General features: G+C 38.3%; 1 protein-coding gene across 3 annotated transcripts in view; it reads right to left on the bottom strand.

Annotated features, from left to right (window-relative positions):
- Positions 1-1,797: 1,797 nt before the first annotated feature.
- The window catches only part of STAP1 (signal transducing adaptor family member 1), a 50,804-nt gene continuing 37,997 nt past the window's right edge, over positions 1,798-14,604 (bottom strand). For 2 of the 3 annotated variants that reach the window (XM_049886170.1, XM_049886169.1), the window contains 3 exons: positions 12,764-12,833; positions 5,747-5,843; positions 1,798-2,221 (listed from right to left, as the gene is read on the bottom strand). In XM_049886170.1, coding sequence (XP_049742127.1) covers positions 2,160-2,221; positions 5,747-5,843; positions 12,764-12,833 — 229 coding nt within the window. In that variant the 3' untranslated portion in view covers positions 1,798-2,159. The remainder of the gene's footprint in view (positions 2,222-5,746; positions 5,844-12,763; positions 12,834-14,604) is intronic. The other variant, XM_049886171.1, reaches the window with a different exon arrangement.

A 14,604-nucleotide genomic window follows, 5' to 3' on the forward strand; every position in this document is an offset into this window, starting at 1 on the left:
GCAGCAGTACATCGACAGGGAACTGCCAGAAATTCAACCCAGATTCAGAAGAGGACATGAAATAAGGGATATATCATTGCTATGTCAGATGGATCTTGACTGAAAGCAGAGAATACCAGAAAGAGGTTTATATGCAAAGGCATTGCACTGTCTGGATCATAACAAATTATGGGTGACATTGGGAAGAATGAGAATTCCAGAACACGTAATTGTGCTCATGCAGAACCTGTACACAGACCAAGAGGCAGTCATTCAAATAGAACAGGGGGATACTGCATGCATTAAAATCAGGAAAGGTATTTGTCAGGGTTGTATCCTTTCACCATACTTATTTAGTCTGTATGCTCAGCAAATAATCAGAGAAACTGGACTATACGAAGAACACAAAATCAGGATTGGTGGAAGACTCATTAACAGCCTGTGATATGCAGATGACACGATCTTGCTTGCTGAAAGTGAAGAGGACTTGAAGCACTTACTGATGTAGATCAAATACTACAGCCTTCAGTATGAATTACACCTCAACATAAAGAAAAACTCTCAAAACTGGACCAGTTAGCAACATAATGATAAACAGAAAAAAGATTGAAGTTGTCAAGGATTTCATTTTACTCGGATCTACAATCAATGCCCATAGAAGTAGCAGTCAGGAAATCGAATGACCTATTGCATTGGGCAGATCTGCTGCACAAGACCTCATTAAAGTGTTGAAAAGCAAAGATGTCATTTTGAGGACTAAGGCACTCCTGACCCAAGCCATAAAATTTTCAGTCACTTCATATGCTTGCAAAAGCTGGACAATGAATAAGGAAGACGAGAGAATTATTGATGCCTTTGAATTATGGTGTTGGAAAATAATATCATGGACTGCCAGAAGAACAAACAAATTTGTCTTAGAAGAAGTACAGTCAGGGTGCTCCTTGGAAAAAAGGATGGCAAGACTTGGTCTCATATACTTTGGACATGTTATCAAGTGGGACCAGTCCCTGGAGAAGGACATCGTGATCGGCAAGTTAGAGCGTCAGCAAAAAAAGAGGAAGACCCTCAACAAGATGGATTGACACAGTGCCTGTAACAAGGGCTCAAACGTGGCAATGATTGTGAGGATGGTACAGGACCAAGCAGGGTTTTGTTCTGAGTTGGAACTGACTCAATGGCATCTAACAACAACATATGTGTATGTATATATGTGTGTGTGTGTATATATGTATTTATGAAAATTGCCCCTGAGATTTTGATTCAGATCTAGTTTGGGGCTTGACCAAAACAAACAGGAACCAAACTTGTTGCTGTCGAGTTGATTCCGACTCATAGCGACCCTATAGGACAGAGTAGAACTGCTGATAAGGTTTCCAAGGGGTGCCTGGCGGATTCAAACTGCTGACCTTTTGGTTAGCAGCTGTAGCTCCTAACCACTATGCAACCAGGGTTTCTGTTTGGGGCTGAGGAATCAGTATTTTAAAGGAGCTGTAGATTATTATAATCATGCTCAAACTGCTTTACTTGTGAAATGAGTGGTTATATTATGTAGACTTTTGTCATCCTTGTAGACTAATGTTTTTACAAAAGGCAGGTATGGATTGATTTTGAGCTAGCAAAATAACATCAGGGAAATACAAAGAAATTAAAGGTGTACAAAGTTTATTTCCAATAACAAAAATGTGGCATAGAGTATTTCTATTGGAAAAAGGCTTCTCCTTTTATATGTTTCTGACTTCTATCTAGAAAGTTAGAATGACTGTTCTTATCTAATCAATTGGTAAAGTCAGATCTGAACGAAATGTATTGAGGTTTTTTTTTTTTTTTGGAATTAGTAGAATTTTAGAGAACTAGAGTATCTTCTGTGGAATTTGTATAGAGAAAATGTATTTAATTGAAGCCCAGGAAATAAAAACTCCATTTATAAAGGACCATAGGTTTTCAACCTTATATCAGTGCACAAGAATATGTACATCTACCAGTTATCGTATTCTGTGGTTTTCCATTGAATTTTCATTCTGATAAGACCATGAAATTATATGATACAATGTTTAATTCTGGTGTCCAGGTGAGTGACTTGGAAATCAGGATCAGGAGAATACAAGTAATTTTCTTTAAAAAGTGATCTCTTCTTTTTGAAAATACAAATTACCAAGATACATAAAGGTAGTTCTTTCATTTCATGAACTATGCAGATTTTTCTTCAGCTTCTCTCTTCTTTCTTCTGTCTTGGGTTCTTGGCCTAGAAATTGTGGATGGGAAAACTTAATTAACTAAGAAACGAATATGAAGGAGCAAGGAAGTTCTTTATTTTCAACGTGAGTTGATTTTCCTGCTTGTGCCTGGAACACTGGAGATGTTTAATAAATGTAAACAGAATAATGAATATTCAGTTGCTTTTTATTTTATCTTGAACCTGTAACTCAATTCCTAATTTTCTGTAAAAAGTTTTTTTGCTGTTGTTTTCTCTTCCTGGCCTATCTTAATATCAGTTACCTTTTATCCTACCAATATCAGTTACCTATTCGATAGCAATGGATTTTTTTTATTATTATCCTACCGTATTTTGAAGTGACATAAATTCACTTCCCAAAGTTGAGAAAGATAAATTGAGGAAATAGCATTGACCATTCTGGTTCTGTCCCTTGACTTCTAGTGTTAGAGAGAAAGCTGAATGTTCACATGGGTTAACAACAATCAAAGATAATCTCATTTTTTTAAGAAAATATTTCATTGTAAATGTCTTTCTTCATTTCCTCAGATTTGAACCCTTAGGAGCTTTACTGTTCCCATTTCCCAGCACAAGGCAAATTAGAGCAAAAAGCTCCAACATTCCCAGGTATGCACAAGCCCAGCTTTAAATCCAAACTCCTGAAACAATTCTAAGGTTCCCCAAAGTTTCCTTAAAGCTTCAACAGTGTTTGTCAAGATGGGCTTTAAAATTTTCGTAACTTTTAAAGTCCTGTTTCCACTGTCATTTACTCTTCCAGTTTACTCATCCATCATCTGCCTGCTTTTGTAAGAAAAACACATAATTCTGCATAAGACAGTCTGTTTATTTGAATTCTCTCTCCACATGCCCCTTTATCTTTTCACATGTCATTCCCTAATCTTTATCTTATAACAAAGGGATCTGCAGAGAGGTTGAGTAATTTGTTCATGATCACAAAGCAAATTGAACCAGTTTGGTCACAGAGCAGTAGTAATCTGTTTCTGAAAGCATTGACATTTTGCATTAACGGCCCATTTTTGGGTTATTTCTGTAATTCTTTGTACTGTCTCTGCCCTTGAGGGTGACCCCAGGTCAAGGAGCTACACTTTGGCAGTGGCAGCATGAACACCTAAACCCCAAGAGAAAAACCCATCTTTCTGGCCAGAGGAACTAGGAAAAGGGGAGCCCTGTAGTCTGGAGAAAGTGAGAGGGAAAGGAAATCCTGGTATTTTTTGTTTTTTGTTTGTTTTCTCTTTTTCTCTCTTAACTTCTTTCCCCCAAGGGCAGCCCCAGCCTCACAGAACTGCGTGGCAGCACCAGTGGGTACAACTCTTCAGAAACTCATCTTTCTAGCTAAGAAACCAGGATCAAAGACTCTTAGGAAATTCTGGGAAAAGAGCATACCCTAATTCCAAGTGTGAAGCAACACAAGTTTTGGCTCATCACTGAGCTGTACATGCAAAGTACAGATGCAGAGCACATAGCAAAGACTTTGAAACTTGAACTAAGGTATAAACCACTGCCCAAGTCCCAGGCTAATCTCTGAGAGAGACACGCATGAGACAAACCCAAAGCGCACAACAAAGGCTTTAAAAACGACATTGGAGCCACTTCTCACAGAGAGTGGGATAGAACTTAGGATCTGAATCTAATCAGGATGATTTCTGGCTTAAAAAAAAAAATGTTCCAGAAGATTTTAGCAGGACCCAGAGGCTTATGACAAAATGTCCAGGACACAAAATTACTTAGCATACAAAGAACCAGGAAAATGTGACCAATTCTCAAGGGAAAAGACAATCAACAGATGCTAGCACTAAGATAACCAAGATCACGGGATTGTCAAAGATTTTAAAGCAGTTAAAACTACGATCCATGTGGTGATATATAGCCAATATTTTAACAGATAAAATAGAATACTAAAGAGTATTAAGATTGTCCAAAAAATAGGACAGGAAACAAAATAACAGATGACAACAGAAAACAAATACAAAATGTTAGATACAAACCCAACTGTAAAATAACAAAAACTAAACCTGTTGCCATCGAGTCAATTCTGACTCATAGCATCCCTTTAGGACAGAGTAGAACTATCGCATAGGGTTTTCAAGGCTGTAAGTCTTTACAGAAGCAGACTGCCACATCTTTCTCCTGTGGAGCGGCTGGTGAGTTTGAGCCACTGACCTTTCGATTAGCAGCTGAGTGCTTAACCACTGCACCACTAGGGCTCCTAACCCAATCAAAAAACATTAATTGTAAATAACCTAAACAATTAAATCATTTCAGGAAGTGAAATATGCTGCCTCAAATATCAGTGACCACCCCCACCCCCCTCAGAAATGTTCAAACAAGTTGAATGGACATCTCAGAGATGTTTTTTATACCGAATAGAGATGATTCACATACAAACATTGTATCAGTTAACTTTCTAAAGTTCCTCAGACTCTGAGAATCTTTTTTCCTTTTAGTTATTTGGCATCAAAAGAATCATAGCCATGTTTTAAAAAGAACTTGAACTTTTAAACTTTCAGTCCTTTTCATTGGTGAGATTTTCCAGATATGTCCCTGATACCAAAAAAATTAAACCCATTTCCGTCAAGTGGACTTTGACTCATAGCTAACCTACAGGACAGAGTAAAACTGCCCCATAGGGTTTCCAAGGAGCAGCTGGTGGGTTTGAACTGCTGACCTTTTGGTTCATCCATACTTCTTAACCATTGAGCCACCATGTCCCTATAAAGGTAGCAAATAAGGTTATTTCTCTCATAATCTGTAGGAACACAGACTTATTTGGGTAACTGTGAAGTACAAATAAATTGGAGATCTTTTATTAAATCTCCTGTTTACAGCTTGTCAAAGACCACATGCACCAGAGATTATTTTAAATGATGGAGAGAAGCTACCACATCCAGCCTGTCCTGCTGTGCCAAAGACTGGATGATAAACAACCAGATTCAAAGTTATGTGATCTGGCAGTTGCAAAGGACTCTGTGCTCAAATTAATATTTTGCTATCCCCATTTTGAAATTCCTAATAATTACGGGAAAAAAAGCCCACAAATTCTGTAGGTGCCCCTGACTAATATCTTCTATGTATCCTCACCACTCACCCCTTATTATTTTACAATCTGACTTCTGCCATTATACTGGAGTAAAACTTCTCTCTCTTAAGTAATCTGTTTAATAGCCGATTCCCATACTGTCTCCTTAATCTTCACCCATTTTAACCTGTCTGAAGCATTTGACATTGCTGACAGACCATTCCTTTAAATTCCCTATTTGGTTTCCATAACTCTATGTGAGTTTAGTTTTCTTACCTCTAAACTTGTTTGATAAAGGCAAGTAGAATGCTGGAATAAAATTTCTAATCACAATATGCCTCAGGGCTAGAATGGTTTTATACTCTATTAGTACTCCCTTATTTTTAGACAGTGACAAAATGATTTCCAAATGGATAAAGGCTAAACTACAGTTCCTATCTGGCTGGTATTACAAATAATATGCAGAGGTGTTTTTGGTTGTTGTTTTACTTAACACACCAATGAAATGAAGAACATACCAAGGTTTTCATCGGTTGAATATATAAATGGTCTTAAATTTCCTCTAGTCTCCTTCACAAAATAATCAATGACACTGAAAAGGCTTGGGAGTGTCACCTGTATAACAAAAAAAAGAAAGAAGATTCAGTGTCATCTATATAGAGAGTGAGAGAAGGCTCAACTGAAATTTAATGGTGACTACTGTGTATTTCCTGACCTCCAGATAAATGTGTCAGTACCTCACTTAAATGGATTACTGAATGGTTATGTGTTTTGAATTGTGTCCCCCCAAATGATATATTTAAGTCTTAACCCCTGTACCTATCAATATGATCCTGTTTAGAAATAGAGGCTTTCTTTTGTTATACTAATGAGGTCATACCAGAGTAAGGAGGGTCCTAAACCTAATCCCGTCTGAGTGATGTCTTATAAAGGGGACACAGACACAGGTCTTGAAGCACTTACTGATGAAGGTCAAAGACTACAGTTTTCAGTATAGATTGCACCTCAACATAAAGAGAAAAATCCTCACAACTGGACCAATAAGCAACATCAGGACAAACGGAGAAAATATTGAGGTGGTCAAGGATTTCATTTTACTTGGATCCACAATCAACATCCATGGTAGCAGCAGTAAGTAAATCAAATGACGTATTTCACTGGGAATATCTGCGGCAAAAAAACCTCTTTAAAATGTTAAAAAGCAAAGGTGTCACTTTGAGGTCTAAGGTGAGTCTGACCCAAGTCATGATATTTTCGATCACCTCATATGCATGCAAAAGCTGGACCAAAGGAGAAACAATGCATTTGAATTATGGTCCTGGTGAAGAATGTTGAACATACCACGGAATTCCAGAAGAACAAACATCTGTCTTGGGAGGACAGCCAGAATGGTCCTTAAAAGCAAGGATGGTGAGATTTAGTCTCACGTACTTTGGACATGTTATCAGGAGGGACCAGCCCCTGGAGAAGGACATTACGCTTGGTAAAATAGAGGGTCATGGAAAGAGAGGAAGACCCTCAAGGAGACAGACTGACACAGTGGCTGCAGCAACGGGCTCAAGCATAGCAACGATTATGAGGATGACTAAGGACTGGGCAGTGTTTCGTTCTGTTGTATACAGAGTCACTGTGACTTGGAACCAACTTGACGGCACCTAACAACAAAACAACACAGACACAGAAAGACACACAGAGGCAAGACAGGCACCATGTGACAATAGAAACAAAGAAGGACCTTCCCCTAGAGCCAACACCCTGAATTCAGACTTCTAGACTCCTAGAAAAATAAACTCTTGTTCTTTAAAGACACCCACTTGTAGTATTGTTTGTTATATCAGCAGTAGATAACTAAAACACCATGGTTTTACATACTTGTGATGGTTAATTTTATTTGTCAACTTGATTAGGCAATGACATCCAGTTGTCTGGTCAAACACTAGTCTAGATGTTGCTGTGAAGTTATTTTGTAGATGTGATTAACATTTACAATCAGTTGACTAAAGGAGATTACTCTCAATAATAGGGTGGGCCTCATCCAATTATTTAAAGGCCTTAGAGCAAAAATTGAAGATTTCCCAAGGGGGAAAGATTCTGCCTCAAGAGTGTAACCTAGCTATCTTGCTGGAGTTCCCAGGGCACCACTTGCCTACTGATTTTAGACACAGACTGCCAGAGTTTCCAGCCTGTCTCCTAAATTACAGATCTTGGACTTGCCATCTCTCACAATCATGTGAGCCAATCAATTCCTTTAAATAAATAAATCTTTCTGTCTACATAGAGAGAGAGAGCAAGAGCAAGAGAGAGACCTTTTGGTTAGCAGCCTAGCTCTTAATCACTGCTTCTCCAGGGCTCCATATGTATGTGTATATGTACATACACATACATATGGAGTATTTTATATATACATATACAGGAAACCTTAGTGGCATAGTGGTTAAGTGCTACAGCTGCTAACCAGAAGGCTGGCAGTTTGAGTCCACCAGGCGCTCCTTGGAAACTCTATGGTGCTGTTCTACTCTGTCCTATAGGGTCGCTATGAGTCGGAATTGACGGCACTGGGTTTGGTTTGGTTTTATATATATATATATATATATATATATATATATATATATATATATACACACACACACACAAGAACTGGTGATGCAATGGTTAAGCTCTCAGTTGCTAACAGAAAGGTCAGTGGTTCTAACCCACCACTCACTCTGTGAGAAAAAAGATCTGACGATCTGCTCCTGTAAGGATTACAGCCTAAGAAATCCTATGCGGCAGTTCTACTCTGTCACATGGGGTTGCTAAGAGTCATAATCAACTTGATGGCACACAACAATATATATATGTGTGTATTTTTTATATATATATGTATATATATTATTGTATGTTTTATTGGTTCTGTTTTTTCTGGAGAACCCCTAATACACTACACAAATGTTTAATTTCCCTTTCTACCCATATGCAATTTCCTGTTGAGGAATTACCCCCTTCCCATTGGATACAGCCTGATTAACAATAATTAGATACCTTGCTCTCTACTCAGCTAAGGAATTAGAATGTCACTCAAGCTAGGCCAGGAAATGCTCCCCTCCCGAAGTTTGAATCTTCGGTAGAGGAACAAGGAAAGACAGCAACTTCCTAATCAGATGGTTCTTAGTACAAGTAACTGCTTTCTAGACTCTGAAGGTTTTCTAGTCTTCCAATCATTTTGTGTGCTTTCTGTGTACTTATAATAAGTTCATTTTTGTTAGTTAGCCATACATAGCTGGTTTCTCCTTGACACCAAGGAACCCTTAAAGCCAGAGGATATAAGTATTTTGATATCTCATTTTACGAGAATACTTTGCTTGAATTGAGTAACTGAATGTGTCACCACCCCTAAACCAATATTTTTATACAAGTGAATTCAGGTTAAACCTGAATATGGAGAGTAACCTTGAAGAGAAAAAAGAATTCACAAAAAGACAACTTGTTTGTGACATAGGGTTGGGAGGATGAAAGGGGAAAGAATAATCCAGACTGTTAGCCTTCCTTACACTGTGGACTGTATGGGCTATAACAACAGATAAATGAGCCCCAATTTACCAGTTGCAGTGGCACCTTCTTCCCTAACAATTGCCCCTGGTTACTGATTATCTGGATTATCGTTTAGTAATAATTCCCTGCCTCCTCTATTCAAATTTTTGAAAAAGCCTAGTCAGGCATAGATATGACAAATAAGAAGCTCTGGAAGCCATTTATGACAAAAGTGTAAGTGCGGTACATGAATTAGCAGCTACCTTACTTTTGGCAGCGGTCACTACTGCACTCTGAGGGTTATGGTCGAAACATAAGTAATCTAATCACGCTGTCCTTTCTTTAATTTTATCAAAACAGTGGGTCTAGAAAGGCAGAGGAACCAGCAGCTCAATTTTACAGAAATATTATAATAACCTTCAAGCCTCATCAGTTTCATTTAAGTGGTATCAGAGACACTTTTCCTGGCCATATATCCCAACATCACAGTCTAGGATCGCAGAACTATATTACCCTTTTTTCAGCATCCTGCTCGTTGGCTGAGACCAGTGTAATACCAGTTTTCTCACCTAGATAATAGGCATAACAGTATCTACCTCAGGGTGATGATAAGGATTAAAATAGATGATACATGTAAAGTACTTAGCTCTGTGACAGACATTATCTAATGGTTATGTTATAGGCATACCTCGTTTTATTGCACTTCACATTATTGAGCTTTGCAGATATTTTGTTTTTTACAAATTGAAGGCTTATGGCCACCCTGTATCTAGCCAGTCTATTGGCACCGTTTTTCCAACAGCGTGCCCTCACTTAGTGTCTATGTGTCACATTTTGGTAATTCTTGCAATATTTCAAGCTTTTTCTTTATGATTTTATCTTTAATGGTGATCTGTAAATCAATGATCTTTGATGTCACTATTGTAATTGTTTTGGGGCACCATGAACTGCGCCCAGATAAGACAGTGAACTTAATTGATAAATTTTCTGACAGCTCCACCAACCAAGTGGTTACTCTGTCTCTCTCCCTCTCCTCAGGCCTCCTTAATACCTGAGACATGACAATATTGAAATTAGGCCAATTAATACCCCTACAATGACCTCTAAATATTTAAGGAAGAGCTGTACGTCTGTCACTTTAAATCAAAAGCTAGAAATCATTAAGCTTAGTGAGGAACACATATCAAAAACGGAGATAGGCCAAAAACTAGGCCTCTTGCGACAAACAGCCAAGTTGTGGATGCAAAGGAAAAGTTCTTGAAGGAAATTAAAAGTGCTAATCCAGTGAACACAGGAATGATAAGAAAGTGAAACAGCCTTATTGCTGATATGGAGAAAGTTTTAGTGGTCTGGATAGAAGATCAAACCAGCTATAACCTTCCCTTAAGCCAAACCTAATCCAAGGCTCTAACTCTTCAATTCTGTGACGGCTAAGAGAGGTGAAGAAGCTGCAAAGAAGAAAAGTCTGAAGCTAGCAGAGTTTGTTTCATGAGGTTTAAGGAAAGAAGCTACCTCCATATCATAAAAGTGCAAGGTGAAGCAGCAAGGTATCCAGAAGATCTAGCTAAGATTATTGATGAAAGTGGCTACACTAAACAACAGCTTCTCAGTGTAGACGAAACAGCTTTGTATTGGAAGAAGATGCCATCTAGGACTTTCATAGCTAGAAAGAAGTCAATGCCTGGCTTCAAAACTTCGAAGTTGAGGCTGACTCTTTTGTTAGGGGCTAATGCAGCTGGTGACTTTAAGTTGAAGCCAGTGCTCATTTACCATTCGGAAAATCCTAGGGCCCTTAAGAATTATGCTAAATCTGCTCTTCCTGTGTCTATAAATGGAACAACAAAGCCTGAATGACAGCACATCTATTTACAAGATGGTTTACTGAATATTTTAAGCCCACCGTTGAGACCTACTGCTCAGAAAAATATTCCTTTCAAAATATCACTGCCCATTGACAATGTACCTCGTCACCCAAGAGCTCGGATACAAACGTACAAGGAGATTAATGTTGTTTTCATGTCTGCTAAGACAACGTCCATTCTACAGTCCATGGATCAAGCAGTAATTTCAACTTTCAAGCCTTATTATTTAAGAAATACATTTCATAAGGCTATCGCTGCCGTAGTGATTCCTCTGATGAGTCTGAGCAAAGTAAATTGAAAACCTTCTGGAAAGGATTCACCATTCTAGATGCCATCAGGAACATTCGTGATTCATGGGAGGTCAAAATAAGAACTTTAAAAGGGGTTTGAAAGAAGTCGATTCTAATCATCATGGATGACTTTGAGGGGCTCAAGACTTTAGTGGAGGAAGTAACTGCAGAGGTGGTGGAAATAGCAAGAAAACTAGAGTTAGAAGTGGAGCCTGAAGTTGTGACTGAACTGCTGCAAATCTCATATTCAAACTTTAATGGTTGAGGAGTTGCTTCTTACGGATGAGCAAAGAAAGTGATTTCTTGAGATGGAAGCTACTTCTGGTGAAAATGTTGTGAATATTGAAACACAACAAAGGATTCCATAAACTTAGTTGATAAAGCAGCAGGAGAGTTTAAGAGGATTAACTCCAATTTTGGAAGAAGTCCACTGTGGGTAAAATGCTATCAAACATCATCGCATGCTACAGAGACATCCTTCATGAAAGGAAGAGTCAATCGATGCAGCAAATTTCGTTGTTGCCTTATTTTAAGAAATTGCCACAACCACCCCAACCTTCAGCAACCACTACCCTGATCAGTCAGCAGCCATCAACGTTTAGGCAAGACCCTCCACCAGCCAAAAGATTATGATTCACTGACGGCTCAGATGATGGTTAGCATTTTTTAGCAATAAAGTATCTTTAATTAAGGTATGCACATTGTTTTTTTAGACGTAATGCTATTGCACGCTGTCTTAGTTACATAGTGCTGCTATAACAGAAATACCACAAGTGGATGGCTTCAACAAACAGAAGTTTATTCTCTCACAATTTAGGAGGGTAGAAGCCCCAATTCAGGGCAGCTCCAGGGGAAGGCTTTTTCTCTCTGACAGCTCTGGGAGAAGTTCCTTGTCATCAACCTTCCCCTGGTCTTGGAGTTTCTCAGCACAGGGACCTGATTCCAAAGGATGTGCTCTGCTCCTAGCTCTTCTTGCTTGGTGGTAATGAAGACCCTCTCTTCTCTGTTTGATTCTTTCTTTTATATCTCAAAAGAGAGTGACTCAAGATACAACCTAATCCTGTAGATTGAGTTCTGCCTCATTAACATAATTGCCTCTAATCCTGGCTCATTAACACCATGGACATTAGGATTTACAACACATAGGATAATCACATCAGGTCACAAAAGGGTGGACGACCACACAATACTGGGAATCGTGGCCTAGCCAAGTTGACACACATTTTGGGGAGACACAATTCAATCCACAACACACACTTAATAGACTAAAGTATAGTGTCAACATAACTTTTATATGCACTGGGAAACCAAAAAATTTGTGTGACTTTTTTTGTTGCAATATTTGCTTCATTGCAGTGGTCTGGAACTGAACCCGAAATATCCCCAAGATACACCTATATATCATTAGCTCCATGATAAGTTAGCAAGTGTAGGAGAGAGTTTGCAGACAACCCCTCTTTCTTCACTGTTATGTTGCTATTAAGAGGAGATTTCTGAATTTTTTTATGTTGGGTGTTTGAGGGCTAGACATTCACAGAATTTTTCTCCATTAGAACTAAGCACATTTAAATACTTGTAACTGGAAGATGTAAAACATTTTTAACAAAAGTATTTTTCTCTCCCTGAAGCAATTATATTGATAAAGACTTGAAGAGAAAGAATGGTTGGCAGCAGATTATCTTTTATTCTGCTTAATCTGGCCATTCTTATATCTCACTTCTCACCCTGAATATCTCCTTAACATGGCTGTTTTTTACCAGCTCTAGGTTCCTAGGCAAGAAATCTGTTTCTCCACCTTTTCTTTGGCTTCTATGAGGCAGATTTGGCAGGAATCAGGAGAGAGTTAATCAATAACAAAGAAACATCTACTTACAGGTTTTTCCAGTTCAATAGTGTAGTTTTTTCCTATGCTCATCACTTTGTAGTGCTTAATTCTTGGAATGCTAAAAATGAAACAAATAGTTTATCTCCATTTAATTGTACTATTAGGTTAATGCCAAAGCGAATATAAAATATCACCTGTAGAGTTAACCTATGTTCCCATGACTGGTTTGGCAAAATTTTTGGTGGTTTTTGTTTTTTTCATTTACCTTGTTCACCATTCCTATGAAGGCCTATACAAATCAAATATATATTCTCTATATTAAAAGAGAGTAAAAAAATTGGTGTAAGAAAATCTTTCTACTTCATCACTAGGCCAATCAAAAAACCCTCAATGGGTGTTCCACATACTAGCTTACATACCACCATGGATTTCTGCCACTTTTCAGGGCTGACTTAGAGATATGAAAAAAATCCAGAATGTTAAGTACTATATAAACATGTAGTTGGGAATATAATAAGTATAGCAGATAAATCTTAATATCTTTCTCCTTTGTAGTCACATAGCACTCTAAATTATTACTACCCAAACACATTGTACGATCATGATGATGGCACAGGTTGAGGCAACATTTTGTTCTGCTATACTTAAAGTCTCCATGAATGAGAGCTGACTTGATGGCAGCTAACAACGTCATCAACAAAAACACACAGTATTTTTGGTCTCAGGGAACATTGAGCTCAATTGGCATAAACTATGTTATATAAAGATAACATTCTACATTCTACTTTGGTGAGTAGCATCTAGAGTCTTAAAAGCTTGTGAGTGGCCATCTGAGATACTCCGCTAGTCTCACCCCATCTGGAGCAAGGGAGAATGAAGAAAATCAAAGACACAAGGAAAAGATTATCCCAAAGGGCTAATGCATCACAGCTACCACAGCCTCCATCAGACTGAGTCCAGCACAACCAGAAGGTGCCTGTCCACCACCACCGACTGCTCTGACAGGGATCAAAATAGAGGGCCCTGGACAGAGTCGGAGAAACAAGTAGAACAAAATTCTAACTCACAAAAAAAAAAGATCAGACTTACTGGTCTGACATAGACTGGAGAAGCCCTGAGAGTATGGCCCACAGACACCCTTTTAGCTCAGTAATGAAATCACTCCTGAGGTTCACCCCTCAGCCAAAGATTGTAAAGGCCCATAAAACAGAATGAGACTAAATGGGCACATCAGCCCAGGGGCAAAGACGAGAAGACAGGAGGGGACAGGAAAGCTGGTAATAGGGAACTCAAGGTCCAGAAGGGGAGAGTGTTGACATGTTGTGGGTTTGGCAACCAATGTCACAAAACAATATGTGTACTCATTGTTTAATGAGAAGCTAGTTTGTTCTATAAACCTTCATCTAAAGTACAATAAAAAGAAAAAAAAACACATGGTATTTTATTGACTATGAACTGTTTGAGAAGAAGCACATTCTATTCATCTTTGTTTTCCAGCATTAGGCACAGAGTAAATATTTATGAAACTGAATTTTAAAAACATCTGAAACCCATTTTGAAGTGCTATCTGATAGAAACTAAGTGAATTTCTACTCATAACAGAAGTTAGTATCCTTGCTAGTTCATTTTGGACAACATTCTGTTTGCCTTGAAATCCTTTGATTTGGATAGCAACAGTGTTAGGACCAAAATTTTCTCTAATGTTGAAAAGTTAATATTTATTATGCTGTCATTTGCATGAAAGACAAACTAATTCGACAGCTGTCTAAAACAAAATTGTCTACCTGGTTGAATTTGTCTACCAGGGCTTTTCTACCTTCTTTTTCAACGCTCTTTTCTCCATTTCCAGTCTACATTCATCTAGGACTGAACTACATAGAAGTCTTCTA

This window comes from Elephas maximus, chromosome 5 (assembly GCF_024166365.1).
Source record: "Elephas maximus indicus isolate mEleMax1 chromosome 5, mEleMax1 primary haplotype, whole genome shotgun sequence".
In the NCBI taxonomy this organism is placed as follows: Eukaryota; Metazoa; Chordata; class Mammalia; order Proboscidea; family Elephantidae; genus Elephas; species Elephas maximus.